The 27,500-nt window shown below is 49.4% G+C and overlaps 1 protein-coding gene across 1 annotated transcript in view; it reads left to right on the plus strand.

Annotated features, from left to right (window-relative positions):
* LOC139572810 (intermembrane lipid transfer protein VPS13B-like) overlaps positions 1–27,500 on the plus strand; it is a 920,449-nt gene that overhangs the window by 495,078 nt on the left and 397,871 nt on the right. Inside the window, exons 25-26 of the mRNA XM_071395592.1 lie at positions 1,705–1,908; positions 14,307–14,478. Of these exons, the coding sequence (XP_071251693.1) occupies positions 1,705–1,908; positions 14,307–14,478 (376 nt within the window). The remainder of the gene's footprint in view (positions 1–1,704; positions 1,909–14,306; positions 14,479–27,500) is intronic.

Consider the following 27,500-nt stretch of genomic DNA (forward strand, 5'->3'; position numbering starts at 1 on the left):
CTCTGTTCTGTTCTGCTCTGTTCTGCTCTGCTCTGTTCTGTTCTGCTCTGTTCTGCTCTGCTCTGTTCTGTTCTGCTCTGTTATGCTCTGTTCTGTTCTGCTCTGTTCTGCTCTGTTCTGTTCGGCTCTGTTCTGTTCCTGTTCTGTTCTGCTCTGTTCTGTTCTGCTCTGTTCTGCTCGGCTCTGTTCTGTTCCTGTTCTGCTCTGTTCTGTTCTGCTCTGTTCTGCTCTGCTCTGTTCTGTTCGGCTCTGTTCTGTTCTGCTCTGTTCTGCTCTGTTCTGTTCTGCTCTGTTCTGCTCTGTTCTGTTCGGCTCTGTTCTGTTCCTGTTCTGTTCTGCTCTGCTCTGCTCTGCTCTGTTCTGCTCTGCTCTGTTCTGTTCTGCTCTGCTCTGTTCTGCTCTGCTCTGTTCTGTTCTGCTCTGTTCTGCTCTGTTCTGTTCGGCTCTGTTCTGTTCCTGTTCTGTTCTGCTCTGTTCTGCTCTGTTCTGCTCTGTTCTGTTCTGCTCTGTTCTGCTCTGCTCTGCTCTGTTCTGTTCTGTTCTGCTCTGTTCTGCTCTGTTCTGCTCTGTTCTGCTCTGTTCTGTTCGGCTCTGTTCTGTTCTGCTCTGTTCTGTTCTGCTCTGTTCTGCTCTGCTCTGTTCTGTTCTGCTCTGTTCTGCTCTGTTCTGCTCTGTTCTGTTCTGCTCTGTTATGTTCTGCTCTGTTCTGCTCTGTTCTGCTCTGTTCTGTTCCTGTTCTGCTCTGTTCTGTTCTGCTCTGTTCTGCTCTGCTCTGCTCTGCTCTGTTCTGTTCGGCTCTGTTCTGTTCCTGTTCTGTTCTGCTCTGTTCTGTTCTGCTCTGTTCTGCTCTGCTCTGTTCCTGCTCTGTTCTGTTCTGTTCTCTTCTGCTCTGTTCTGTTCTGTTCGGCTCTGTTCTGTTCCTGTTCTGTTCTGCTCTGTTCTGTTCTGCTCTGTTCTGCTCTGCTCTGTTCCTGCTCTGTTCTGTTCTGTTCTCTTCTGCTCTGTTCTGTTCTGTTCTGCTCTGTTCTGTTCTGTTCTGCTCTGCTCTGTTCTGTTCGGCTCTGCTCTGTTCTGTTCTGCTCTGTTCTGTTCTGTTCGGCTCTGCTCTGTTCTGTTCTGCTCTGCTCTGTTCTGTTCGGCTCTGCTCTGTTCTGTTCGGCTCTGCTCTGTTCTGTTCTGCTCTGTTCTGTTCTGTTCCTGTTCTGTTCTGTTCTGTTCTGCTCTGTTCTGTTCTGTTCTGTTCGGCTCTGCTCTGTTCTGTTCTGCTCTGCTCTGTTCTGTTCTGTTCGGCTCTGTTCTGTTCGGCTCTGCTCTGTTCTGTTCGGCTCTGCTCTGTTCTGTTCTGCTCTGTTCTGCTCTGCTCTTCTGTTCGGCTCTGTTCTGTTCTGCTCTGTTCTGTTCTGCTCTGTTCTGCTCTGCTCTGTTCCTGCTCTGTTCTGTTCTGTTCTCTTCTGCTCTGTTCTGTTCTGTTCTGCTCTGTTCTGTTCTGTTCGGCTCTGCTCTGTTCTGTTCTGCTCTGCTCTGCTCTGCTCTGTTCTGTTCTGTTCTGTTCTGTTCTGCTCTGCTCTGTTCTGTTCTGCTCTGTTCTGTTCTGTTCTGTTCCTGTTCTGTTCTGTTCTGTTCTGTTCTGATGGCTGCTGACCTTTCAAGGTGAAATGCAGTTGAATGAGTAATTACAGATGTCTCTCCCTCCTTCTCTTTCAGGTCCAGTTGCTGTATGAGTTGTTCCTGTCGTGGAGTTCAACGTGGACCCGTCTGGAGAAGAGGGGCGTCCTGCGTCAGGCCTCCACTATCCCAGAACCCCCCACTGGGCCGGCCCCCTCCTCCCCCGTCCGCTCCAGCGCAGGCACCGCTCTCCCAGACACCAGCACCTGCTCCCCCTCCGCTGATTTTGGGTCCCCCACCGAGGTTAGACACACACACACACACACACACACACACACACACACACACACACACACACACACACGGAGGCAGACACACACACACACACACACTAAGTGCAGTATAAAGTGGATGTTTTACCCAGGGTGCCGTGCCTCATGAAGTCACGTGTTTACATGTAGCTGTACGTGATTTATCATTTCTAACTCAAATCCTAGTTGTTTTGTGTCGGTCCTGAGCGGCGATGTCAACATGGTGTGTGATTGGCTGTGTTGGTGGAGGAATGCTGTTGTGTTTGGTCGGAGAGGGTTTAACATTCTGTGGAAAAACCTGGTCAGGTTTGTTCTCCTACTAAACAGAACTAAACACGGCAGACTTGATGTCCGTTTGATGAGTGGAACTCTGAGTATAAACCTGCCGTTCCAGACCTCTTCATCTGGAGGAAACAAGAACCTGGATATGTACTCTGCTTCAGAGAAACACCCGGGGCTGCTCTACCCTGGGGGGGGACGAGGGCTGCTCTACCCTGGGGGGGTAACGAGGTCTGCTCTACCCTGGGGGGGTAACGAGGTCTGCTCTACCCTGGGGGGGTAACGAGGGCTGCTCTACCCTGGGGGGGTAACGAGGTCTGCTCTAACCTGGGGGGGGACGAGGGCTGCTCTACCCTGGGGGGGTAACGAGGTCTGCTCTACCCTGGGGGGGGACGAGGGCTGCTCTACCCTGGGGGGGTAACGAGGTCTGCTCTACCCTGGGGGGGTAACGAGGTCTGCTCTACCCTGGGGGGGTAACGAGGTCTGCTCTACCCTGGGGGGGTAACGAGGTCTGCTCTACCCTGGGGGGGTAACGAGGTCTGCTCTACCCTGGGGGGGTAACGAGGTATGCTCTACCCTGGGGGGGTAACGAGGTCTGCTCTACCCTGGGGGGGTAACGAGGTCTGCTCTACCCTGGGGGGGTAACGAGGTCTGCTCTACCCTGGGGGGCATGTGTGATCACATGGAAACATTGGAGAGGGGTGGAGAGGGGCAGGCAGGCAGGCAGAAGGGCATGCAGGCAGACAGATGGGTATGCAGGCGGTAAGGCAGGCAGAGGGGCATGCAGGCAGACAGATGGGTATGCATGCGGTAAGGCAGGCAGAGGAGGGACAAACAGGCGGTAAGGCAGGCAGAGGAGGGACATGCATGCGGTAAGGCAGGCAGAGGAGGGACATACAGGCGGTAAGGCAGGCAGAGGAGGGACATACAGGCGGTAAGGCAGGCAGAGGAGGGACACACAGGCGGTAAGTCAGGCAGAGGAGGGACAAACAGGCGGTAAGGCAGGCAGAGGAGGGACACACAGGCGGTAAGGCAGGCAGGGGAGGGACAAACAGGCGGTAAGGCAGGCAGAGGGGCATGCATGCGGTAAGGCAGGCAGAGGAGGGACAGACAGGCGGTAAGGCAGGCAGGGGAGGGACAGGCAGTTGGTAAGGCAGGCAGAGGGGCATGCAGGCGGTAAGGCAGGCAGAGGGGCATGCAGGCGGTAAGGCAGGCAGAGGGGCATGCAGGCGGTAAAGTATAAAGGCGGCAGGCAGGCAGAGGAGGGACAGGCAGGCGGTAAGGCAGGCAGGTGGTAAGGCCCCTGACAGACCACTTGTCAGTGTTTACCAGAGTCCAAACAGAGGTAGAAGTGTTTAGTCCTCCGGGACGCCGGCTGATTGAGCAAGAATGCAGGAGCTGTTTTGATAAGTCAGCAACCCCCAAACACCCTCCCACCCTCATCTCTCCCTCCTCTCTCTCTCTCCCTCCTCTCTCTCTCTCTCCCTCCCCTTCTCTCTCTCCCTCCCCTCCTCTCTCTCCCTCCCCTCCTCTCTCTCCCTCCCCTCTCTCTCTCCCTCCCTTCCTCTCTCTCTCTCCCTCCCTTCCTCTATCTCCCCTCTCTCCCCTCCTCTCTCTCTCTCTCCCCCCTCTCTCTCCTCCCCCCCTCCCTCTCTCTCTCTCTCCCTCCCTTCCTCTCTCTCCCCCCTCTCTCTCCTCCCCCCCTCCCTCTCTCTCTCCCTCTCTCTCCCTCCCTTCCTCTCTCTCTCTCTCCCTCCCTTCCTCTCTCTCTATCTCTCTCTCTCCCCGCTCTCTCTCCCCCCCTCTCTCCCCCCCCCCCTCTCTCTCTCCCTCTCTCTCTCCCTCTCTCTCCCTCCCTTCCTCTCTCTCTCTCTCCCTCCCTTCCTCTCTCTCTATCTCTCTCTCTCCCCCCTCTCTCTCCCCCCCTCTCTCTCTCTCTCTCTCTCTCTCTGTATGTTTGGGTCTCTCTGATGAGTGAAGACAAACTGTGCTGAGTAAATAAATGTGTGTCCCCTGTGGGTGAGCGGCGCAGTGCGGCAGTGGGCCCAGGAATTAGAGTGTATACTTTAGGGCTTGGCGTGCGGAGGTGTGGGAACGAGGATGTCTTTGGCCCACAGGAGGAGGAGAGGAGGCTGAGACAGGCAGGCCTGGAGGAACGGGGCCCCCACTCTGCTAGCCCAGCTCAAGGCCTCATGTTGGGGTGCTGGGGGGGGCCGGGAGGGGCTGGGGGGGGCCGGGGCAGCCTGGAGGAACGGGGCTCAACCCCCCCACTCTGCTAGCCCAGCTCAAGGCCTCATGTTGGGGGGGGGCGGGGGGGGCCGGGGGGGCCTGGAGGAACGGGGCTCAACCCCCCCACTCTGCTAGCCCAGCTCAAGGCCTCATGTTGGGGGCCGGGAGGGGCTGGGAGGGGCTGGGGGGGGGCTGGGGGGGGCCGGGAGGGGCTGGGGGGGCAGGAGCTGGAGGGGCTGGGGAGGGGCTGGAGGGGGGGGGGGGGGGGGGGATGTGTGTGATGGAGATTCTTTATTTCAGAACAGAATAACACATTCCAGGTTCAGTGTTTATAAACTGGGCGGTTCAATCCCTGAATGCTGATTGGCTGACAGCCGTGGTACATATGAGTTCCCGAGTGGTGCATCGGTCTAAGGCACTGTGTCTCAGTCCTAGAGGCATCACTACAAACACCCTGGTTCGAATCCAGGCTGTATCACAACCCGGCCGTGATTGAGAGCCCCATAGGGCGACGCACAATTGCCCCCAGCGTCGTCTGGGTTTGGCCGGTGTAGGCCGTCATTGTAAATAAGAATTTGTTCTTAACTGACTTCCCTTTTAAACAAAGGTTAAATTAATAAATATATCAGACCGAACACCACAGCTTTGACAAAACATGAATTTTTACTGCTCTAATTACGTTGGTAACCAGTTTATAATAACAATAAGGCACCTTGGGGGGTTGTGGTATATGACCAATACACCACGGCTAAGGGCTGTGTCCAGGCACTCCGCGGTGTGTCGTGTGCAAGAACAGAAGAACCTTTAGCCGTGATATATTGGCCATATACCCACACCCCCTCGGGCATTATTGCTTAAATATATACAGTATATATATATTAATTATACTTTTCTTTGAGGGGGATAGGGGGGACAGGGAAACAAACTCAATATAGTTTGAAATGACTGAAAGTAAAATGGAAACAGTGTAGATGTGATGGACCCACCTTCATACAGTGTCTGTCCAGCTGCTAATCATCACCGACGGGGAAACGAGACAGTCAGGGAGCGTCGACAAGTCCAGAAACCACATGGATAGACGACCATTTTTATGGTTTTTAACAGCGAGGAAATATATATTTTTAAATCAGTGCGGCCCTCCGTACCTCGTTGAACACCGAATACGGCCCCCGGGGCAAAATGAGTTTGACACCCCTGGTTTAAGATCTAGATTGTAGAAAATGGCAGTTACAGGTGTTTAAAAAAATCTAAAATTGTCTGAGTCAGAAGGGGGGATACCCCCCCCCTCCCTCCCCCCTCATTCCTTATCAGCTCCACCTTGTTAAAACGTCCAGAGGAGAACTCTGCAGGGCCCAATCCCAAATGGACATCTAAACCCTAAACCCTACGTACTTGTGGAGATCTGAGAGGATTTGACAGCATTTTGATAAGCAATATGGTAATATCTCCACCTCGCTCTCTGATAGGCCCAGATAAAGACGTTTCACCATATTGGATTATATACCGATCAAACCCTCTCAGATCTCCACACGTTCGTACGGTTTAGTGTTCCACCGTTAAGGGATTGGCCTCGTCTATCACGTTACTCAACTCGACCTCTCCTGGACCAGCAGGCCCTGTTCTGTTGGGTTCCTTAGCAACAGATAATGGCTTCACTTAGAACCAGTGGCTCGAGGTGATTTGACGATAATTCAACGTGTTACCTCGAGTATTAATCACTTTACAATCACTTTGTTAGGTATGTGTGTAGAGGGGCTTTGGGTCAAAAGTAGTGCACTAATGTAGGGAATAGGTTCCCTTTTGGGACGTACCACTACAGTATCTCACCAAGGGGCCTAGATAATAAACTGCACAGACATTTAATTCAGAGAATAATTGTTAACTCCTAGAGAACAGTTTATTGTTCTCGCCTGGCTCGGCCTACCCCACATATGCTTCTCATCGGCTATCCCGAAGAGTCCATCCCATAATAATCTGCATCTATTTTTAACAATCTGAATCAGAGTGTGTTTATGTTGTCGTCGGCCGTTGTTTACTGAGATCTGCAGTCAGCCTCAAATTCACAATTCAGTTTGCTGATTAGCATCAAACCCCAGTTACCATACGGAGAGGGGAGGAGTAGAGGGAGGAGAGGAGAGGAGAGGAGAGGAGAGGAGAGGAGAGGAGAGGAGAGGAGAGGAGAGGAGGGGATAGGAGTGGAGTGGAGTGGAGAGGAGAGGAGAGGAGAGGAGAGAGGAGAGGAGGGAGGGGAGAGAGGAGAGGAGAGGAGGAGGGAGAGGAGAGGAGAGGAGAGGAGGGGATAGGAGTGGAGTGGAGTGGAGTGGAGTGGAGAGGAGAGGAGAGAGGGGAGGAGGAGGAGACGAGGAGAGGAGAGGAGAGGAGGGAGGGGAGGGGAGGGGAGAGAGGAGATGGGAGCGGAGAGGGGAGGAGAGGAGCGGAGAGGGGAGGAGAGGAGCGGAGGAGAGGAGAGGAGAGGAGAGGAGGGGAGGGGAGAGGAGAGGAGAGGAGAGGAGAGGGGGACATAGTTTCCTCATCTGGTTTGTGTTTAGAATGTGTAATCAGGACCACAGAGGGTTTCATTGAGCTGGTCGATAACCTTGTTACCCCGTACTACTGTACTCACCAACCACAGGTTAATACCATGATACCAGCACCCTGACACACACACACCACCCTGACACACACACTGACACACACACACCACACCGACACACACACACCACCCTGACACACACACTGACACACACACCACCCTGACACACACACACACACACCACCCTGACACACACACTGACACACACACACCACACTGACACACACACACACCACCCTGACACACACCCTGACACACAGACACACACCACCCTGACACACACACACACACACCACCCTGACACACACACTGACACACACACACCACACTGACACACACACACACCACCCTGACACACACCCTGACACACACACACCACCCTGACACACACACACACACACCACCCTGACACACACACACACACACACACACACACACACACACACACACACACACACACACACACACACACACACACACACACACACCACCCTGACACACACGCAGTCTGTCATTACACTGACAGGCTCACTCTGCTCAGTGGAAAATCTCTCTCCAAGGCTGTAAATTGCCATATTGTTTGTTTGTAGCGTTCCCACTCAGCGTGTCAGCCACACAGATATATGTCTGGAAAACAGATCCCCCAGAGGGCAATGGGAAGAGATGGGAGAGGAATTAAACATGGCACAATGTTGTCATCCCTCGTCTCTTGCCAAACCCAGTAATGAGCTAAGAGTTAACAGAGGGACTCCGGGGCCACCCCCTCCTCTTCCTTCTCCTCCGCCTCCTCCTCTTCCTCCTCATCTTCCTCCTCCTCCCCCTCCTCTTCCTTCTCCTCCGCCTCCTCCACCTCTTCCTCCTCCTCTTCCTCATCCTCCTCTTCCTCCACCTCTTCCTCCTCCTTCTCCTCCTTGTCTTGGAGTTAACAGAGAGGCCTCCTCCCTCTCCCTCACCAGCCCATATGGGTGCTAGAGGCTTGTCTTTGGAGTTAACACCAGTGACAGTATGAGTCTCACACAATCCTACTCCCCCCAATGTCCCTTCTCCCCACCAATGTCCCTTCTCCCCCCAATGTCCCTTCTCCCCCCAATGTCCCTTCTCCCCCCAATGTTCCTTCTCTCCCCAATGTCCCTTCTCTCCCAAATGTCCCTTCTCCCCCCAATGTCCCTTCTCTCCCCAATGTCCCTTCTCCCCCCAATGTCCCTTCTCCCCCAATGTACATTCTCCCCCAATGTCCATTCTCCCCCAATGTCCCTTCTCTCCCCAATGTACCTTCTCTCCCCAATGTCCCTTCTCCCCCCAATGTACATTCTCACCCCAATGTCCCTTCTCCCCCAATGTCCATTCTCCCCCAATGTCCCTTCTCCCCCCCAATGTCCCGTCTCCCCAATGTCCATTCTCCCCCCAATGTCCCTTTTCCCCCCAATGTCCATTCTCCCCCCAATGTCCCTTCTCCCCCAATGTCCCTTCTCTCCCCAATGTCCATTCTCCCCCAATGTCCATTCTCCCCCAATGTCCCTTCTCTCCCCAATGTACCTTCTCTCCCCAATGTCCCTTCTCTCCCAAATGTCCCTTCTCCCCCCAATGTCCTGTCTCCCCCCAATGTCCCTTCTCCCCCAATGTCCCTTCTCCCCCCAATGTCCATTCTCCCCCCAATGTCCCTTCTCCCCCAATGTATATTCTCCCCCAATGTCCCTTCTCCCCCCCAATGTCCCTTCTCCCCCCCAATGTCCCTTCTCTCCCCAATGTACCTTCTCTCCCTAATGTCCCTTCTCTCCCCAATGTCCCTTCTCTCCCAAATGTCCCTTCTCCCCCCAATGTCCCTTCTCCCCCCAATGTACATTCTCCCCCCAATGTCCCTTCTCCCCCAATGTCCCTTCTCCCCCAATGTCCATTCTCCCCCAATATCCCTTCTCCCCCCAATGTCCCTTCTCCCCCCAATGTCCCTTCTCCCCCAATGTCCCTTCTCTCCCCAATGTCCATTATCCCCCAATGTCCATTCTCCCCCAATGTCCCTTCTCTCCCCAATGTACCTTCTCTCCCCAATGTCCCTTCTCTCCCAAATGTCCCTTCTCCCCCCAATGTCCCTTCTCCCCCCAATGTCCCTTCTCCCCCAATGTACATTCTCCCCCCAATGTCCCTTCTCCCCCAATGTCCATTCTCCCCCAATGTCCCTTCTCCCCCCCAATGTCCCGTCTCCCCCCAATGTCCATTATCCCCCAATGTCCCTTCTCCCCCCAATGTCCCTTCTCCCCCCAATGTCCCTTCTCCCCCAATGTCCCTTCTCTCCCCAATGTCCATTCTCCCCCAATGTCCATTCTCCCCCAATGTCCCTTCTCTCCCCAATGTACCTTCTCTCCCCAATGTCCCTTCTCTCCCAAATGTCCCTTCTCCCCCCAATGTCCCGTCTCCCCCCAATGTCCCTTCTCTCCCCAATGTCCCTTCTCCCCCCAATGTCCCTTCTCGCCCCAATGTCCCTTCTCCCCCCAATATCCCTTCTCCCCCCAATGTCCCTTCTCCCCCCAATGTCCCTTCTCCCCCCAATGTTCCTTCTCTCCCCAATGTCCCTTCTCCCCCAATGTCCATTCTCCCCCCAATGTCCCTTATCTCCCCAATGTCCCTTCTCCCCCCAATGTCCCTTCTCCCCCCAATGTCCCTTCTCCCCCAATGTCCCTTCTCCCCCAATGTCCATTCTCCCCCAATGTCCCTTCTCCCCCCAATGTCCCTTCTCTCCCCAATGTCCATTCTCCCCCAATGTCCATTCTCCCCCAATGTCCCTTCTCTCCCCAATGTCCCTTCTCTCCCCAATGTCCCTTCTCTCCCAAATGTCCCTTCTCCCCCCAATGTCCCTTCTCTCCCCAATGTCCCTTCTCCCCCCAATGTCCCTTCTCCCCCAATGTACATTCTCCCCCAATGTCCATTCTCCCCCAATGTCCCTTCTCTCCCCAATGTACCTTCTCTCCCCAATGTCCCTTCTCCCCCCAATGTACATTCTCACCCCAATGTCCCTTCTCCCCCAATGTCCATTCTCCCCCAATGTCCCTTCTCCCCCCCAATGTCCCGTCTCCCCAATGTCCATTCTCCCCCCAATGTCCCTTTTCCCCCCAATGTCCATTCTCCCCCCAATGTCCCTTCTCCCCCCAATGTCCCTTCTCTCCCAATGTCCCTTCTCTCCCCAATGTCCATTCTCCCCCAATGTCCATTCTCCCCCAATGTCCCTTCTCTCCCCAATGTACCTTCTCTCCCCAATGTCCCTTCTCTCCCAAATGTCCCTTCTCACCCCAATGTCCCTTCTCTCCCCAATGTCCATTCTCCCCCAATGTCCATTCTCCCCCAATGTCCCTTCTCTCCCCAATGTACCTTCTCTCCCCAATGTCCCTTCTCTCCCAAATGTCCCTTCTCCCCCCAATGTCCTGTCTCCCCCCAATGTCCCTTCTCCCCCAATGTCCCTTCTCCCCCCAATGTCCATTCTCCCCCCAATGTCCCTTCTCCCCCAATGTATATTCTCCCCCAATGTCCCTTCTCCCCCCCAATGTCCCGTCTCCCCCCAATGTCCCTTCTTTCCCCAATGTACCTTCTCTCCCTAATGTCCCTTCTCTCCCCAATGTCCCTTCTCTCCCAAATGTCCCTTCTCCCCCCAATGTCCCTTCTCCCCCCAATGTACATTCTCCCCCCAATGTCCCTTCTCCCCCAATGTCCCTTCTCCCCCAATGTCCATTCTCCCCCAATATCCCTTCTCCCCCCAATGTCCCTTCTCCCCCCAATGTCCCTTCTCCCCCAATGTCCCTTCTCTCCCCAATGTCCATTATCCCCCAATGTCCATTCTCCCCCAATGTCCCTTCTCTCCCCAATGTACCTTCTCTCCCCAATGTCCCTTCTCTCCCAAATGTCCCTTCTCCCCCCAATGTCCCTTCTCCCCCCAATGTCCCTTCTCCCCCAATGTACATTCTCCCCCCAATGTCCCTTCTCCCCCAATGTCCATTCTCCCCCAATGTCCCTTCTCCCCCCCAATGTCCCGTCTCCCCCCAATGTCCATTATCCCCCAATGTCCCTTCTCCCCCCAATGTCCCTTCTCCCCCCAATGTCCCTTCTCCCCCAATGTCCCTTCTCTCCCCAATGTCCATTCTCCCCCAATGTCCCTTCTCCCCCAATGTCCCTTCTCTCCCCAATGTACCTTCTCTCCCCAATGTCCCTTCTCTCCCAAATGTCCCTTCTCCCCCCAATGTCCCGTCTCCCCCCAATGTCCCTTCTCTCCCCAATGTCCCTTCTCCCCCCAATGTCCCTTCTCTCCCCAATGTACATTCTCCCGCAATGTCCCTTCTCTCCCCAATGTCCCTTCTCTCCCCAATGTCCCTTCTCTCCCCAATGTCCCTTCTCCCCCCAATGTCCCTTCTCCCCCAATGTCCCTTCTCCCCCAATGTCCCTTCTCCCCCAATGTCCATTCTCCCCCAATGTCCCTTCTCTCCCCAATGTCCCTTCTCTCCCCAATGTACATTCTCCCCCAATGTCCCTTCTCTCCCCAATGTCCCTTCTCCCCCCAATGTCCCTTCTCTCCCCAATGTCCCTTCTCCCCCAATATCCCTTCTCCCCCAATGTCCATTCTCCCCCCCAATGTCCCTTCTCCCCCAATGTCCATTCTCCCCCAATGTCCCTTCTCCCCCCCCAATGTCCTGTCTCCCCCCAATGTCCCTTCTCCCCCAATGTATATTATCCCCCAATGTCCCGTCTCCCCCCAATGTCCCTTCTCTCCCCAATGTACCTTCTCTCCCCAATGTCCCTTCTCTCCCCAATGTCCCTTCTCCCCCCAATGTCCCTTCTCCCCCCAATGTCCCTTCTCCCCCCAATGTACATTCTCCCCCCAATGTCCCTTCTCCCCCAATGTCCCTTCTCCCCCAATGTCCATTATCCCCCAATATCCCTTCTCCCCCCCAATGTCCCGTCTCCCCCCAATGTCCATTCTCCCCCCAATGTCCCTTCTCCCCCCAATGTCCCTTCTCCCCCCAATGTCCCTTCTCTCCCCAATGTCCCTTCTCTCCCCAATGTCCATTCTCCCCCAATGTCCCTTCTCTCCCCAATGTCCCTTCTCTCCCCAATGTCCCTTCTCTCCCAAATGTCCCTTCTCCCCCCAATGTCCCTTCTCCCCCCAATGTCCCTTCTCCCCCAATGTACATTCTCCCCCCAATGTCCCTTCTCCCCCAATGTCCATTCTCCCCCAATGTCCCTTCTCTCCCCAATGTACCTTCTCTCCCCAATGTCCCTTCTCTCCCAAATGTCCCTTCTCCCCCCAATGTCCCTTCTCCCCCCAATGTCCCTTCTCCCCCCAATGTCCCTTCTCCCCCAATGTCCCTTCTAACCCCAATGTCCCTTCTCTCCCCAATGTCCATTCTCCCCCAATGTCCCTTCTCTCCCCAATGTCCCTTCTCCCCCAATATCCCTTCTCCCCCAATGTCCATTCTCCCCCCAATGTCCCTTCTCCCCCAATGTCCATTCTCCCCCCCAATGTCCCTTCTCCCCCCCCCAATGTCCCTTCTCCCCCCCCCAATGTCCCTTCTCCCCCCCCCAATGTCCCTTCTCCCCCCCAATGTCATGTCTCCCCCAATGTCCCTTCTCCCCCCAATGTCCCTTCTCCCCCAATGTATATTCTCCCCCAATGTCCCGTCTCCCCCCAATGTCCCTTCTCCCCCAATGTCCCTTCTCCCCCAATGTCCCTTCTCCCCCCAATGTCCCTTCTCCCCCCCAATGTCCCTTCTCCCCCCAATGTCCCTTCTCCCCCCAATGTCCCTTCTCCCCCAATGTACATTCTCCCCCAATGTCCCTTCTCCCCCCAATGTCCCTTCTCGCCCCAATGTCCCTTCTCCCCCCAATGTCCCTTCTCCCCCCAATGTCCCTTCTCCCCCCAATGTCCCTTCTCCCCCCAATGTCCCTTCTCCCCCAATGTCCCTTCTCCCCCAATGTCCCTTCTCCCCCAATGTCCCTTCTCCCCCTGCTCTACTAACCACAGACTGATGTCACTAGGAAAAGCAGCGCTGCTCTGACGTGTTGTTACGTCTCGAGACGAGAGGACAATCACGTTACGATCTTATTCTCTTGTTAGTTGTTATTCTGCCTCAGAATATATATATTTTTTTATCATCCTCGTCTGTTTCACACACAGAGACCTGACAAACACTTACCTCATATCATCATATGAGAGAGGGAGGGAGGGGAGAGAGGGAGAGAGGGAGGGACGGAGAGAGGGGAGGGAGGGAGGGAGGGAGAGGGAGGGGAGAGAGGAAGGAAGGAAGGGAGAGGAGGGAGGGAGGAGAGGGGGGGAGGGAGGGAGAGAGGGAGGGAGAGGAGGGAGGGAGGAGAGGGAGGAAGGGAGGGAGGGGAGAGGGAGGGGAGAGAGGGAGGGAGGGAGAGAGGGATGGAGGGAGGGGAGAGAGGGAGGGAGGAAGGAAGGGAGAGGAGGGAGGGAGGGAGGAGAGGGAGGGAGAGAGGGAGGAAGGGAGGGAGGGGAGAGAGGGAGGGAGGAAGGGAGGGAGGGAGGGGAGAGGGAGAGAGGGAGAGGAGGGAGGGGAGAGAGGGAGGGGAGGTAGATCAATAGTAAGGGGATGATTCTCTAGGATGAAGATGAAGACATATCATTAGTAAAGGGATGATTCTCTAGGATGAAGTCAGTCATTACTGACTGACTGAGAGACCAGAGAGGTTTCCCTGGTTAGTGACACCGAGGGGGAAAGAGACATGACTCATCAAGTAGTGTCCCTAACAGATTTATCTACTGTTGTTTATGGCCTCGCCATTCATAGGCTGTTGCTCCTTCCTGATTGACCAATTGAATGGTGTTGAAACACAAAGCCCCTTTCTGTTTTCCTGTCACATGACGCTGGGAACAGCGTTGTCACATGACGCTGGGAACCACCGTCTTAGGTCTCCTACCGTGTATCAGATATGTGTACTTAGGTCTCCTGCCGTGTACCAGATATGTGTACTTAGGTCTCCTACCGTGTTACCAGATATGTGTACTTAGGTCTCCTACCGTGTACCAGATATGTGTACTTAGGTCTCCTGCCGTGTACCAGATATGTGTACTTAGGTCTCCTACCGTGTATCAGATATGTGTACTTAGGTATCCTACCGTGTACCAGATATGTGTACTTAGGTCTCCTACCGTGTACCAGATATGTGTACTTAGGTCTCCTACCGTGTACCAGATATGTGTACTTAGGTCTCCTACCGTGTACCAGATATGTGTACTTAGGTCCCCTACCGTGTACCAGATATGTGCGTTGTGTTGTTTCTCCCAGGGTGACTCTGTTCCAGCGGGCGATGACTCTCCGTTCTCCGACACGGTGACCTTAGAGCAGAAGACCAGCAGTCTCGGAGGCACCAGCGGAAAGGTCAGCCTCTGGATGCAGTGGATGCTGACTAAAGTCACCGTCAAGCTGTTCGCCCCCGACCCCAACGCCAAAAACACAGGTACCTGGTTCCCTTCAACACGGCAGGACATCAAATACTCAAACTGAAGGAAACAATATTTAACGTGTTTATTTGTTCACGCCGATTCCCAACGATTATCTTATGATATATTTTAAAAGTTAGATTTGTCTCACTCAGACCTGCTCCCATACAGGAGTCATTCAGGCTTCCTGTAATATGGGTGTGATTCAGGCTTCCTGTAATATGGGTGACACTCAGTCTCCCTGTAATCTGGGTGTCATTCAGTCTTCCTGTAATCTGGGTGTCATTCAGTCTTCCTGTAATCTGGGTGTCATTCAGTCTTCCTGTAATCTGGGTGTCATTCAGTCTTCCTGTAATATGGGTGTCATTCAGTCTTCCTGTAATCTGGGTGTCATTCAGTCTTCCTGTAATCTGGGTGTCATTCAGTCTTCCTGTAATATGGGTGTCATTCAGTCTTCCTGTAATCTGGGTGTCATTCAGTCTTCCTGTAATATGGGTGTCATTCAGTCTTCCTGTAATCTGGGTGTCATTCAGTCTTCCTGTAATATGGGTGTCATTCAGTCTTCCTGTAATATGGGTGTCATTCAGTCTTCCTGTAATCTGGGTGTCATTCAGTCTTCCTGTAATATGGGTGACACTCAGTCTCCCTGTAATCTGGGTGTCATTCAGTCTTCCTGTAATCTGGGTGTCATTCAGTCTTCCTGTAATCTGGGTGTCATTCAGTCTTCCTGTAATCTGGGTGTCATTCAGTCTTCCTGTAATATGGGTGTCATTCAGTCTTCCTGTAATCTGGGTGTCATTCAGTCTTCCTGTAATATGGGTGTCATTCAGTCTTCCTGTAATCTGGGTGTCATTCAGTCTTCCTGTAATCTGGGTGTCATTCAGTCTTCCTGTAATATGGGTGTCATTCAGTCTTCCTGTAATCTGGGTGTCATTCAGTCTTCCTGTAATATTGGTGTCATTCAGTTTTCCTGTAATATGGGTGTCATTCAGTCTTCCTGTAATATTGGTGTCATTCAGTCTTCCTGTAATCTGGGTGTGATTCAGTCTTCCTGTAATCTGGGTGTCATTCAGTCTTCCTGTAATATGGGTGTCATTCAGTATTCCTGTAATCTGGGTGTGATTCAGTCTTCCTGTAATCTGGGTGTGATTCAGTCTTCCTGTAATCTGGGTGTCATTCAGTCTTCCTGTAATATGGGTGTGATTCAGTCTTCCTGTAATATGGGTGTGATTCAGTCTTCCTGTAATCTGGGTGTGATTCAGTCTTCCTGTAATCTGGGTGTGATTCAGTCTTCCTGTAATCTGGGTGTGATTCAGTCTTCCTGTAATCTGGGTGTGATTCAGGCTTCCTGTAATCTGGGTGTGATTCAGGCTTCCTGTAATATGGGTGTGATTCAGTCTTCCTGTAATATGGGTGTCATTCAGGCTTCCTGTAATCTGGGTGTGATTCAGTCTTCCTGTAATCTGGGTGTGATTCAGTCTTCCTGTAATATGGGTGTGATTCAGTCTTCCTGTAATATGGGTGTCATTCAGGCTTCCTGTAATCTGGGTGTGATTCAGTCTTCCTGTAATCTGGGTGTGATTCAGTCTTCCTGTAATATGGGTGTGATTCAGTCTTCCTGTAATCTGGGTGTGATTCAGGCTTCCTGTAATATGGGTGTGATTCAGTCTTCCTGTAATCTGGGTGTCATTCAGGCTTCCTGTACTCTTGTTCATTGGATTTTGTCATTCCTGAGGAATGAAGTGTCTGGCGAGCCACCTTGGAGTGCAGATCTAAACAGAAGAGTGTGTCTGGGCCTGGGAGGAGAGGGAGGGAGGGAGGGAAGGGAGAGAGGGAGGGAGGGGAGGGAGAGAGAGAGAGAGAGGGAGGGGAGAGAGGGAGAGATGGATGGAGGGATGGAGGGAGGGAGGGAGAGCAATAGTAAAGGGATGATTCTCTAGGAGCCACCTCCCCTCCTCTCGGTAGATTCAGTGGGGATGATTCTCTAGGAGCCACCTCCCCTCCTCTCCTAGTAAAGGGATGATTATCTAGGATCCACCTCCCCTCCTCTCCTAGTAAAGGGGATGATTCTCTAGTAGCCACCTCCCCTCCTCTCGGTAGATTCAGTGGGGATGATTCTCTAGGAGCCACCTCCCCTCCTCTCCTAGTAAAGGGATGATTATCTAGGATCCACCTCCCCTCCTCTCCTAGTAAAGGGATGATTCTCTAGGAGCCACCTCCCCTCCTCTCCTAGTAAGGGGATGATTCTCTAGGAGCCACCTCCCCTCCTCTCCTAGTAAAGGGGATGATTCTCTAGTAGCCACCTCCCTCCTCTCGGTAAATTCAGTGTGGGGATGATTCTCTAGGAGCCACCTCCCCTCCTCTCCTAGTAAAGGGATGATTCTCTAGGAGCCACCTCCCCTCCTCTCCTAGTAAAGGGATGATTCTCTAGGAGCCACCTCCCCTCCTCTCCTAGTAAAGGGATGATTCTCTAGGAGCCACCTCCCCCCTCTCCTAGTAAAGGGATGATTCTCTAGGAGCCACCTCCCCTCCTCTCCTAGTAAAGGGATGATTCTCTAGGAGCCACCTCCCCTCCTCTCGGTAGATTTAGTGTGGTGATGATTCTCTAGGAGCCACCTCCCCTCCTCTCCTAGTAAAGGGATGATTCTCTAGGAGCCACCTCCCCTCCTCTCCTAGTAAAGGGGATGATTCTCTAGGAGCCACCTCCTCTCCTAGTAAAGGGATGATTCTCTAGGAGCCACCTCCCCTCCTCTCCTAGTAAAGGGATGATTCTCTAGGAGCCACCTCCCCTCCTCTCCTAGTAAAGGGCTGATTCTCTAGGAGCCACCTCCCCTCCTCTCCTAGTAAAGGGATGATTCTCTAGGAGCCACCTCCCCTCCTCTCCTAGTAAAGGGATGATTCTCTAGGAGCCACCTCCCCTCCTCTCCTAGTAAGGGGATGATTCTCTAGGAGCCATCTCCTCTCCTAGTAAAGGGATGATTCTCTAGGAGCCACCTCCCCTCCTCTCCTAGTAAAGGGATGATTCTCTAGGAGCCACCTCCCCTCCTCTCCTAGTAAAGGGATGATTCTCTAGGAGCCACCTCCCCTCCTCTCCTAGTAAAGGGATGATTCTCTAGGAGCCACCTCCCCTCCTCTCCTAGTAAGGGGATGATTCTCTAGGAGCCACCTCCCCTCCTCTCCTAGTAAAGGGATGATTCTCTAGGATCCACCTCCCCTCCTCTCGGTAGATTTAGTGTGGTGATGAAAAGGTAGATGATCCTTTAATTGGTGGCAGTTGAACATCTGTCATCCAGATGGACTTAAAGAGCTCTATGGTGGAACGCTGGGAGGACCTCACAGAGATGGTTCCACTTCAAAACATCCTGAAGAGGCGTTACACTGGATGAGGACTTGATACACACACACACACACACACACACACACACACACACACACACACGAGGCTTTACAGTGGATAAGGCCTTAATATCAGCCATGTGAGGTAGAATCCCAACACGTACCATTAGATAATCGCCACGTATTGTCACGGTATTGTTGGAGGAGGACTGAACAGATATTACATGTGAAATACATTTCCTCAGACGGATAATGCTGCTGTTGGGATCGTAAGTGATAAGTAATGGTTCTGTTTCAGTCGGACGCTTGGTATAACACACTATGGGGGAGTCAATGACCAATCGTATTCACCTGATGAAAACATGACCGATGGGCCAATGGATGCCGAGCCCTCGGCTGCTCCGGTCTTCCTGGCTCACATTCATGTCCTGAAATGTTTTCACTCTTCAGCTCTCCTGAAGGAAACATGTGTCACGTAATTTACAGAATGTTTTTCAAGGACAGGAAGACTCTGAGTTTGGGCTCTAACCTGGGTGTTAGTGTGGAGAGAGGAGTCGTTACCCTCAGATGGTGTCTAGTTTGGGCTCTGACCTGGGTGTTAGTGTGGAGAGAGGGGTCGTTACCCACAGATGTTGTCTAGTTTGGGCTCTGACCTGGGTGTTAGTGTGGAGAGAGGAGTCATTACCACAGATGGTGTCTAGTTTGGGCTCTGACCTGGGTGTCTGTTAGTGTGGAGAGAGGAGTCATTACCCACAGATGGTGTCTAGTTTGGGCTCTGACCTGGGTGTTAGTGTGGAGAGAGGAGTCGTTACCCACAGATGGTGTCTAGTTTGGGCTCTGACCTGGGTGTTAGTGTGGAGAGAGGAGTCATTACCCACAGATGGTGTCTAGTTTGGGCTCTGACCTGGGTGTTAGTGTGGAGAGAGGAGTCATTACCCACAGATGGTGTCTAGTTTGGGCTCTGACCTGGGTGTTAGTGTGGAGAGAGGAGTCATTACCCACAGATGGTGTCTAGTTTGGGCTCTGACCTGGGTGTCTGTTAGTGTGGAGAGAGGAGTCGTTACCCACAGATGGTGTCTAGTTTGGGCTCTGACCTGGGTGTCTGTTAGTGTGGAGAGAGGGGTCGTTACCCACAGATGTTGTCTAGTTTGGGCTCTGACCTGGGTGTCTGTTAGTGTGGAGAGAGGAGTCGTTACCCTCAGATGGTGTCTAGTTTGGGCTCTGACCTGGGTGTTAGTGTGGAGAGAGGGGTCGTTACCCACAGATGGTGTCTAGTTTGGGCTCTGACCTGGGTGTTAGTGTGGAGAGAGGGGTCGTTACCCACAGATGGTGTCTAGTTTGGGCTCTGACCTGGGTGTCTGTTAGTGTGGAGAGAGGGGTCGTTACCCACAGATGTTGTCTAGTTTGGGCTCTGACCTGGGTGTCTGTTAGTGTGGAGAGAGGAGTCATTACCCACAGATGGTGTCTAGTTTGGGCTCTGACCTGGGTGTTAGTGTGGAGAGAGGAGTCATTACCCACAGATGGTGTCTAGTTTGGGCTCTGACCTGGGTGTTAGTGTGGAGAGAGGAGTCGTTACCCTCAGATGGTGTCTAGTTTGGGCTCTGACCTGGGTGTCTGTTAGTGTGGAGAGAGGGGTCATTACCCACAGATGGTGTCTAGTTTGGGCTCTGACCTGGGTGTTAGTGTGGAGAGAGGGGTCGTTACCCACAGATGTTGTCTAGTTTGGGCTCTGACCTGGGTGTTAGTGTGGAGAGAGGGGTCGTTACCCTCAGATGGTGTCTATTTTGGGCTCTGACCTGGGTGTTAGTGTGGAGAGAGGGGTCGTTACCCACAGATGGTGTCTAGTTTGGGCTCTGACCTGGGTGTCTGTTAGTGGAGAGAGGAGTCATTACCACAGATGGTGTCTAGTTTGGGCTCTGACCTGGGTGTCTGTTAGTGTGGAGAGAGGAGTCATTACCCACAGATGGTGTCTAGTTTGGGCTCTGACCTGGGTGTCTGTTAGTGTGGAGAGAGGAGTCATTACCCACAGATGGTGTCTAGTTTGGGCTCTGACCTGGGTGTCTGTTAGTGTGGAGAGAGGGGTCGTTACCCACAGATGGTGTCTAGTTTGGGCTCTGACCTGGGTGTTAGTGTGGAGAGAGGAGTCATTACCCACAGATGTTGTCTAGTTTGGGCTCTGACCTGGGTGTCTGTTAGTGTGGAGAGAGGGGTCGTTACCCACAGATGGTGTCTAGTTTGGGCTCTGACCTGGGTGTTAGTGTGGAGAGAGGAGTCATTACCCACAGATGTTGTCTAGTTTGGGCTCTGACCTGGGTGTTAGTGTGGAGAGAGGAGTCATTACCCACAGATGGTGTCTAGTTTGGGCTCTGACCTGGGTGTTAGTGTGGAGAGAGGGGTCGTTACCCACAGATGTTGTCTAGTTTGGGCTCTGACCTGGGTGTTAGTGTGGAGAGAGGGGTCGTTACCCACAGATGGTGTCTAGTTTGGTCTCTGACCTGGGTGTCTGTTAGTGTGGAGAGAGGAGTCATTACCCACAGATGGTGTCTAGTTTGGGCTCTGACCTGGGTGTCTGTTAGTGTGGAGAGAGGAGTCATTACCCACAGATGGTGTCTAGTTTGGGCTCTGACCTGGGTGTTAGTGTGGAGAGAGGAGTCATTACCCACAGATGGTGTCTAGTTTGGGCTCTGACCTGGGTGTTAGTGTGGAGAGAGGAGTCATTACCCACAGATGGTGTCTAGTTTGGGCTCTGACCTGGGTGTTAGTGTGGAGAGAGGGGTCATTACCCACAGATGGTGTCTAGTTTGGGCTCTGACCTGGGTGTCTGTTAGTGTGGAGAGAGGAGTCATTACCCACAGATGGTGTCTAGTTTGGGCTCTGACCTGGGTGTTAGTGTGGAGAGAGGAGTCATTACCCACAGATGGTGTCTAGTTTGGGCTCTGACCTGGGTGTTAGTGTGGAGAGAGGAGTCATTACCCACAGATGGTGTCTAGTTTGGGCTCTGACCTGGGTGTTAGTGTGGAGAGAGGGGTCGTTACCCACAGATGTTGTCTAGTTTGGGCTCTGACCTGGGTGTCTGTTAGTGTGGAGAGAGGAGTCATTACCCACAGATGTTGTCTAGTTTGGGCTCTGACCTGGGTGTCTGTTAGTGTGGAGAGAGGGGTCGTTACCCACAGATGGTGTCTAGTTTGGGCTCTGACCTGGGTGTTATTGTGGAGAGAGGAGTCATTACCCACAGATGGTGTCTAGTTTGGGCTCTGACCTGGGTGTCTGTTAGTGTGGAGAGAGGAGTCATTACCCACAGATGGTGTCTAGTTTGGGCTCTGACCTGGGTGTTAGTGTGGAGAGAGGAGTCATTACCCACAGATGGTGTCTAGTTTGGGCTCTGACCTGGGTGTTAGTGTGGAGAGAGGAGTCATTACCCACAGATGGTGTCTAGTTTGGGCTCTGACCTGGGTGTCTGTTAGTGTGGAGAGAGGAGTCATTACCCACAGATGGTGTCTAGTTTGGGCTCTGACCTGGGTGTCTGTTAGTGTGGAGAGAGGAGTCATTACCCACAGATGGTGTCTAGTTTGGGTTCTGACCTGGGTGTTAGTGTGGAGAGAGGAGTCATTACCCACAGATGGTGTCTAGTTTGGGCTCTGACCTGGGTGTTAGTGTGGAGAGAGGAGTCATTACCCACAGATGGTGTCTAGTTTGGGCTCTGACCTGGGTGTCTGTTAGTGTGGAGAGAGGAGTCATTACCCACAGATGGTGTCTAGTTTGGGCTCTGACCTGGGTGTTAGTGTGGAGAGAGGGGTCATTACCCACAGATGGTGTCTAGTTTGGGCTCTGACCTGGGTGTCTGTTAGTGTGGAGAGAGGAGTCATTACCCACAGATGGTGTCTAGTTTGGGCTCTGACCTGGGTGTCTGTTAGTGTGGAGAGAGGAGTCATTACCCACAGATGGTGTCTAGTTTGGGCTCTGACCTGGGTGTCTGTTAGTGTGGAGAGAGGGGTCGTTACCCACAGATGGTGTCTAGTTTGGGTCTTGGTAGAAGTTTGTTTTGGTGTTTGTTAAAAACCCACTACATTCTGCTCTGCTTGTGTAACCAGTAATTTATTGCTTGAGTGAGACGGCCGGTGTTAAGAGTATGTTCAGACAGACGAACCAGCTGAGTTTCAAACCTCCGTCCGTAAGGCCCGAGGGAATGTGGTTTCGCGATGGAAATTCGAGATACTCAGGAGCGGTGTCCTGTTGGCCTGGGCTGGAAAACGAGCTCAGGAGGCTTTGGGCTCAGAACAGTTCTGTGTGACCATTGTCTCCGACTGGGTTTAATTCCATTTGACGTTGTGAGAAAGATGGTGGCTGCAAGGCGAAGGTTCTTCCGGTGAAACGACCTCGGGAACGGGGTTTGTCTGAGACCGGGACAGAGCAGCAGTGGAGAGGTCAGAGTTGACAGAGGTGTCATCCCAGGCCGGGTGAGGCTCACTCCGGTTTCTCTGGCCGTGTTCAGAGGCTCAGCGCCTCCTCTGGTTGACGTTGTCATGGACTCCTGTATTTGGAGGAGAGTCTTTCGTCAACAAGGTTTTTTGGCTCGGCTACGGAGTCCTTAAAGGCCCATTTTAAGGAGAAAACAGAACCCAACCAACACTGTTAACTACACATCATGTTATGTTACTATACAGTTCACTGTTAACTACACATGTTCTGTTACTATACAGTTCACTGTTAACTACACATGTTCTGTTACTATACAGTTCACTGTTAACTACACATGTTCTGTTACTATACAGTTCACTGTTAACTACACATGTTCTGTTACTATACAGTTCACTGTTAACTACACATGTTCTGTTACTATACAGTTCACTGTTAACTACACATGTTCTGTTACTATACAGTTCACTGTTAACTACACATGTTCTGTTACTATACAGTTCACTGTTAACTACACATGTTATGTTACTATACAGTTCACTGTTAACTACACATGTTCTGTTACTATACAGTTCACTGTTAACTACACATGTTATGTTACTATACAGTTCACTGTTAACTACACATGTTCTGTTACTATACAGTTCACTGTTAACTACACATGTTCTGTTACTATACAGTTTACTGTTAACTACACATGTTCTGTTACTATACAGTTCACTGTTAACTACACATGTTCTGTTACTATACAGTTCACTGTTAACTACACATGTTCTGTTACTATACAGTTCACTGTTAACTACACATGTTCTGTTACTATACAGTTCACTGTTAACTACACATGTTATGTTACTATACAGTTAACTGTTAACTACACATGTTCTGTTACTATACAGTTCACTGTTAACTACACATGTTCTGTTACTATACAGTTCACTGTTAACTACACATGTTCTGTTACTATACAGTTTACTGTTAACTACACATGTTCTGTTACTATACAGTTCACTGTTAACTACACATGTTCTGTTACTATACAGTTCACTGTTAACTACACATGTTCTGTTACTATACAGTTCACTGTTAACTACACATGTTCTGTTACTATACAGTTCACTGTTAACTACACATGTTCTGTTACTATACAGTTCACTGTTAACTACACATGTTCTGTTACTATACAGTTCACTGTTAACTACACATGTTATGTTACTATACAGTTCACTGTTAACTACACATGTTATGTTACTATACAGTTCACTGTTAACTACACATGTTCTGTTACTATACAGTTCACTGTTAACTACACATGTTCTGTTACTATACAGTTCACTGTTAACTACACATGTTCTGTTACTATACAGTTCCCTGGTAACTGCACATGTTCTGTTACTATACAGTTCACTGTTAACTACACATGTTATGTTACTATACAGTTCACTGTTAACTACACATGTTCTGTTACTATACAGTTCACTGTTAACTACACATGTTCTGTTACTATACAGTTCACTGTTAACTACACATGTTCTGTTACTATACAGTTCACTGTTAACTACACGTGTTCTGTTACTATACAGTTCACTGTTAACTACACATCATGTTCTGTTACTATACAGTTCACTGTTAACTACACATCATGTTCTGTTACTATACAGTTCACTGTTAACTACACATGTTCTGTTACTATACAGTTCACTGTTAACTACCCATGTTCTGTTACTATACAGTTCACTGTTAACTACACATGTTCTGTTACTATACAGTTCACTGTTAACGACACATGTTCTGTTACTATGCAGTTCACTGTTAACTACACATGTTCTGTTACTATACAGTTCACTGTTAAATACACATGTTCTGTTACTATACAGTTCACTGTTAACTACCCATGTTCTGTTACTATACAGTTCACTGTTAACTACACATGTTCTGTTACTATACAGTTCACTGTTAACGACACATGTTCTGTTACTATACAGTTCACTGTTAACTACACATGTTCTGTTACTATACAGTTCACTGTTAACTACACATGTTCTGTTACTATACAGTTCACTGTTAACTACACATGTTCTGTTACTATACAGTTCACTGTTAACTACACATGTTCTGTTACTATACAGTTCACTGTTAACTACACATCGTGTTCTGTTACTATACAGTTCACTGTTAACTACACATGTTCTGTTACTATACAGTTCACTGTTAACTACACATGTTCTGTTAACTACACATGTTCTGTTACTATACAGTTCACTGTTAACTACACATGTTCTGTTACTATACAGTTCACTGTTAACTACACATGTTCTGTTACTATACAGTTCACTGTTAACTACACATGTTATGTTACTATACAGTTCACTGTTAACTACACATGTTCTGTTACTATACAGTTCACTGTTAACTACACATGTTCTGTTACTATACAGTTCACTGTTAACTACACATGTTCTGTTACTATACAGTTCACTGTTAACTACACATGTTCTGTTACTATACAGTTCACTGTTAACTACACATGTTCTGTTACTATACAGTTCACTGTTAACTACACATGTTCTGTTACTATACAGTTCACTGTTAACTACACATGTTCTGTTACTATACAGTTCACTGTTAACTACACATGTTCTGTTACTATACAGTTCACTGTTAACTACACATGTTCTGTTACTATACAGTTCACTGTTAACTACACATGTTCTGTTACTATACAGTTCACTGTTAACTACACATGTTCTGTTACTATACAGTTCACTGTTAACTACACATGTTCTGTTACTATACAGTTCACTGTTAACTACACGTGTTCTGTTACTATACAGTTCACTGTTAACTACACATCATGTTCTGTTACTATACAGTTCACTGTTAACTACACATCATGTTCTGTTACTATACAGTTCACTGTTAACTACACATGTTCTGTTACTATACAGTTCACTGTTAACTACCCATGTTCTGTTACTATACAGTTCACTGTTAACTACACATGTTCTGTTACTATACAGTTCACTGTTAACGACACATGTTCTGTTACTATGCAGTTCACTGTTAACTACACATGTTCTGTTACTATACAGTTCACTGTTAAATACACATGTTCTGTTACTATACAGTTCACTGTTAACTACCCATGTTCTGTTACTATACAGTTCACTGTTAACTACACATGTTCTGTTACTATACAGTTCACTGTTAACGACACATGTTCTGTTACTATACAGTTCACTGTTAACTACACATGTTCTGTTACTATACAGTTCACTGTTAACTACACATGTTCTGTTACTATACAGTTCACTGTTAACTACACATGTTCTGTTACTATACAGTTCACTGTTAACTACACATGTTCTGTTACTATACAGTTCACTGTTAACTACACATCGTGTTCTGTTACTATACAGTTCACTGTTAACTACACATGTTCTGTTACTATACAGTTCACTGTTAACTACACATGTTCTGTTAACTACACATGTTCTGTTACTATACAGTTCACTGTTAACTACACATGTTCTGTTACTATACAGTTCACTGTTAACTACACATGTTCTGTTACTATACAGTTCACTGTTAACTACACATGTTATGTTACTATACAGTTCACTGTTAACTACACATGTTCTGTTACTATACAGTTCACTGTTAACTACACATGTTCTGTTACTATACAGTTCACTGTTAACTACACATGTTCTGTTACTATACAGTTCACTGTTAACTACACATGTTCTGTTACTATACAGTTCACTGTTAACTACACATGTTCTGTTACTATACAGTTCACTGTTAACTACACATGTTCTGTTACTATACAGTTCACTGTTAACTACACATGTTCTGTTACTATACAGTTCACTGTTAACTACACATGTTCTGTTACTATACAGTTCACTGTTAACTACACATGTTCTGTTACTATACAGTTCACTGTTAACTACACATGTTCTGTTACTATACAGTTCACTGTTAACTACACATGTTCTGTTACTATACAGTTCACTGTTAACTACACATGTTACTATACAGTTCACTGTTAACTACACATGTTACTATACAGTTCACTGTTAACTACCCATGTTCTGTTACTATACAGTTCACTGTTAACTACACATGTTATGTTACTATACAGTTCACTGTTAACTACACATGTTCTGTTACTATACAGTTCACTGTTAACTACACATGTTCTGTTAACTACACATGTTCTGTTACTATACAGTTCACTGTTAACTACACATGTTCTGTTACTATACAGTTCACTGTTAACTACCCATGTTCTGTTACTATACAGTTCACTGTTAACTACCCATGTTCTGTTACTATACAGTTCACTGTTAACTACACATGTTCTGTTACTATACAGTTCACTGTTAACTACACATGTTCTGTTAACTACACATGTTCTGTTACTATACAGTTCACTGTTAACTACACATGTTCTGTTACTATACAGTTCACTGTTAACTACACATGTTATGTTACTATACAGTTCACTGTTAACTACACATGTTCTGTTACTATACAGTTCACTGTTAACTACACATGTTCTGTTACTATACAGTTCACTGTTAACTACCCATGTTCTGTTACTATACAGTTCACTGTTAACTACACATGTTATGTTACTATACAGTTCACTGTTAACTACACATGTTCTGTTACTATACAGTTCACTGTTAACTACACATGTTATGTTACTATACAGTTCACTGTTAACTACACATGTTATGTTACTATACAGTTCACTGTTAACTACACATGTTCTGTTACTATACAGTTCACTGTTAACTACACATGTTCTGTTACTATACAGTTCACTGTTAACTACACATGTTCTGTTACTATACAGTTCACTGTTAACTACACATGTTCTGTTACTATACAGTTCACTGTTAACGACACATGTTCTGTTACTATACAGTTCACTGTTAACTACACATGTTCTGTTACTATACAGTTCACTGTTAACTACACATGTTCTGTTACTATACAGTTCACTGTTAACTACACATGTTCTGTTACTATACAGTTCACTGTTAACTACACATGTTCTGTTACTATACAGTTCACTGTTAACTACACATCGTGTTCTGTTACTATACAGTTCACTGTTAACTACACATGTTCTGTTACTATACAGTTCACTGTTAACTACACATGTTCTGTTAACTACACATGTTCTGTTACTATACAGTTCACTGTTAACTACACATGTTCTGTTACTATACAGTTCACTGTTAACTACACATGTTCTGTTACTATACAGTTCACT

Source organism: Salvelinus alpinus, chromosome 4 (assembly GCF_045679555.1).
Source record: "Salvelinus alpinus chromosome 4, SLU_Salpinus.1, whole genome shotgun sequence".
NCBI classification, from domain to species: domain Eukaryota; kingdom Metazoa; phylum Chordata; class Actinopteri; order Salmoniformes; family Salmonidae; genus Salvelinus; species Salvelinus alpinus.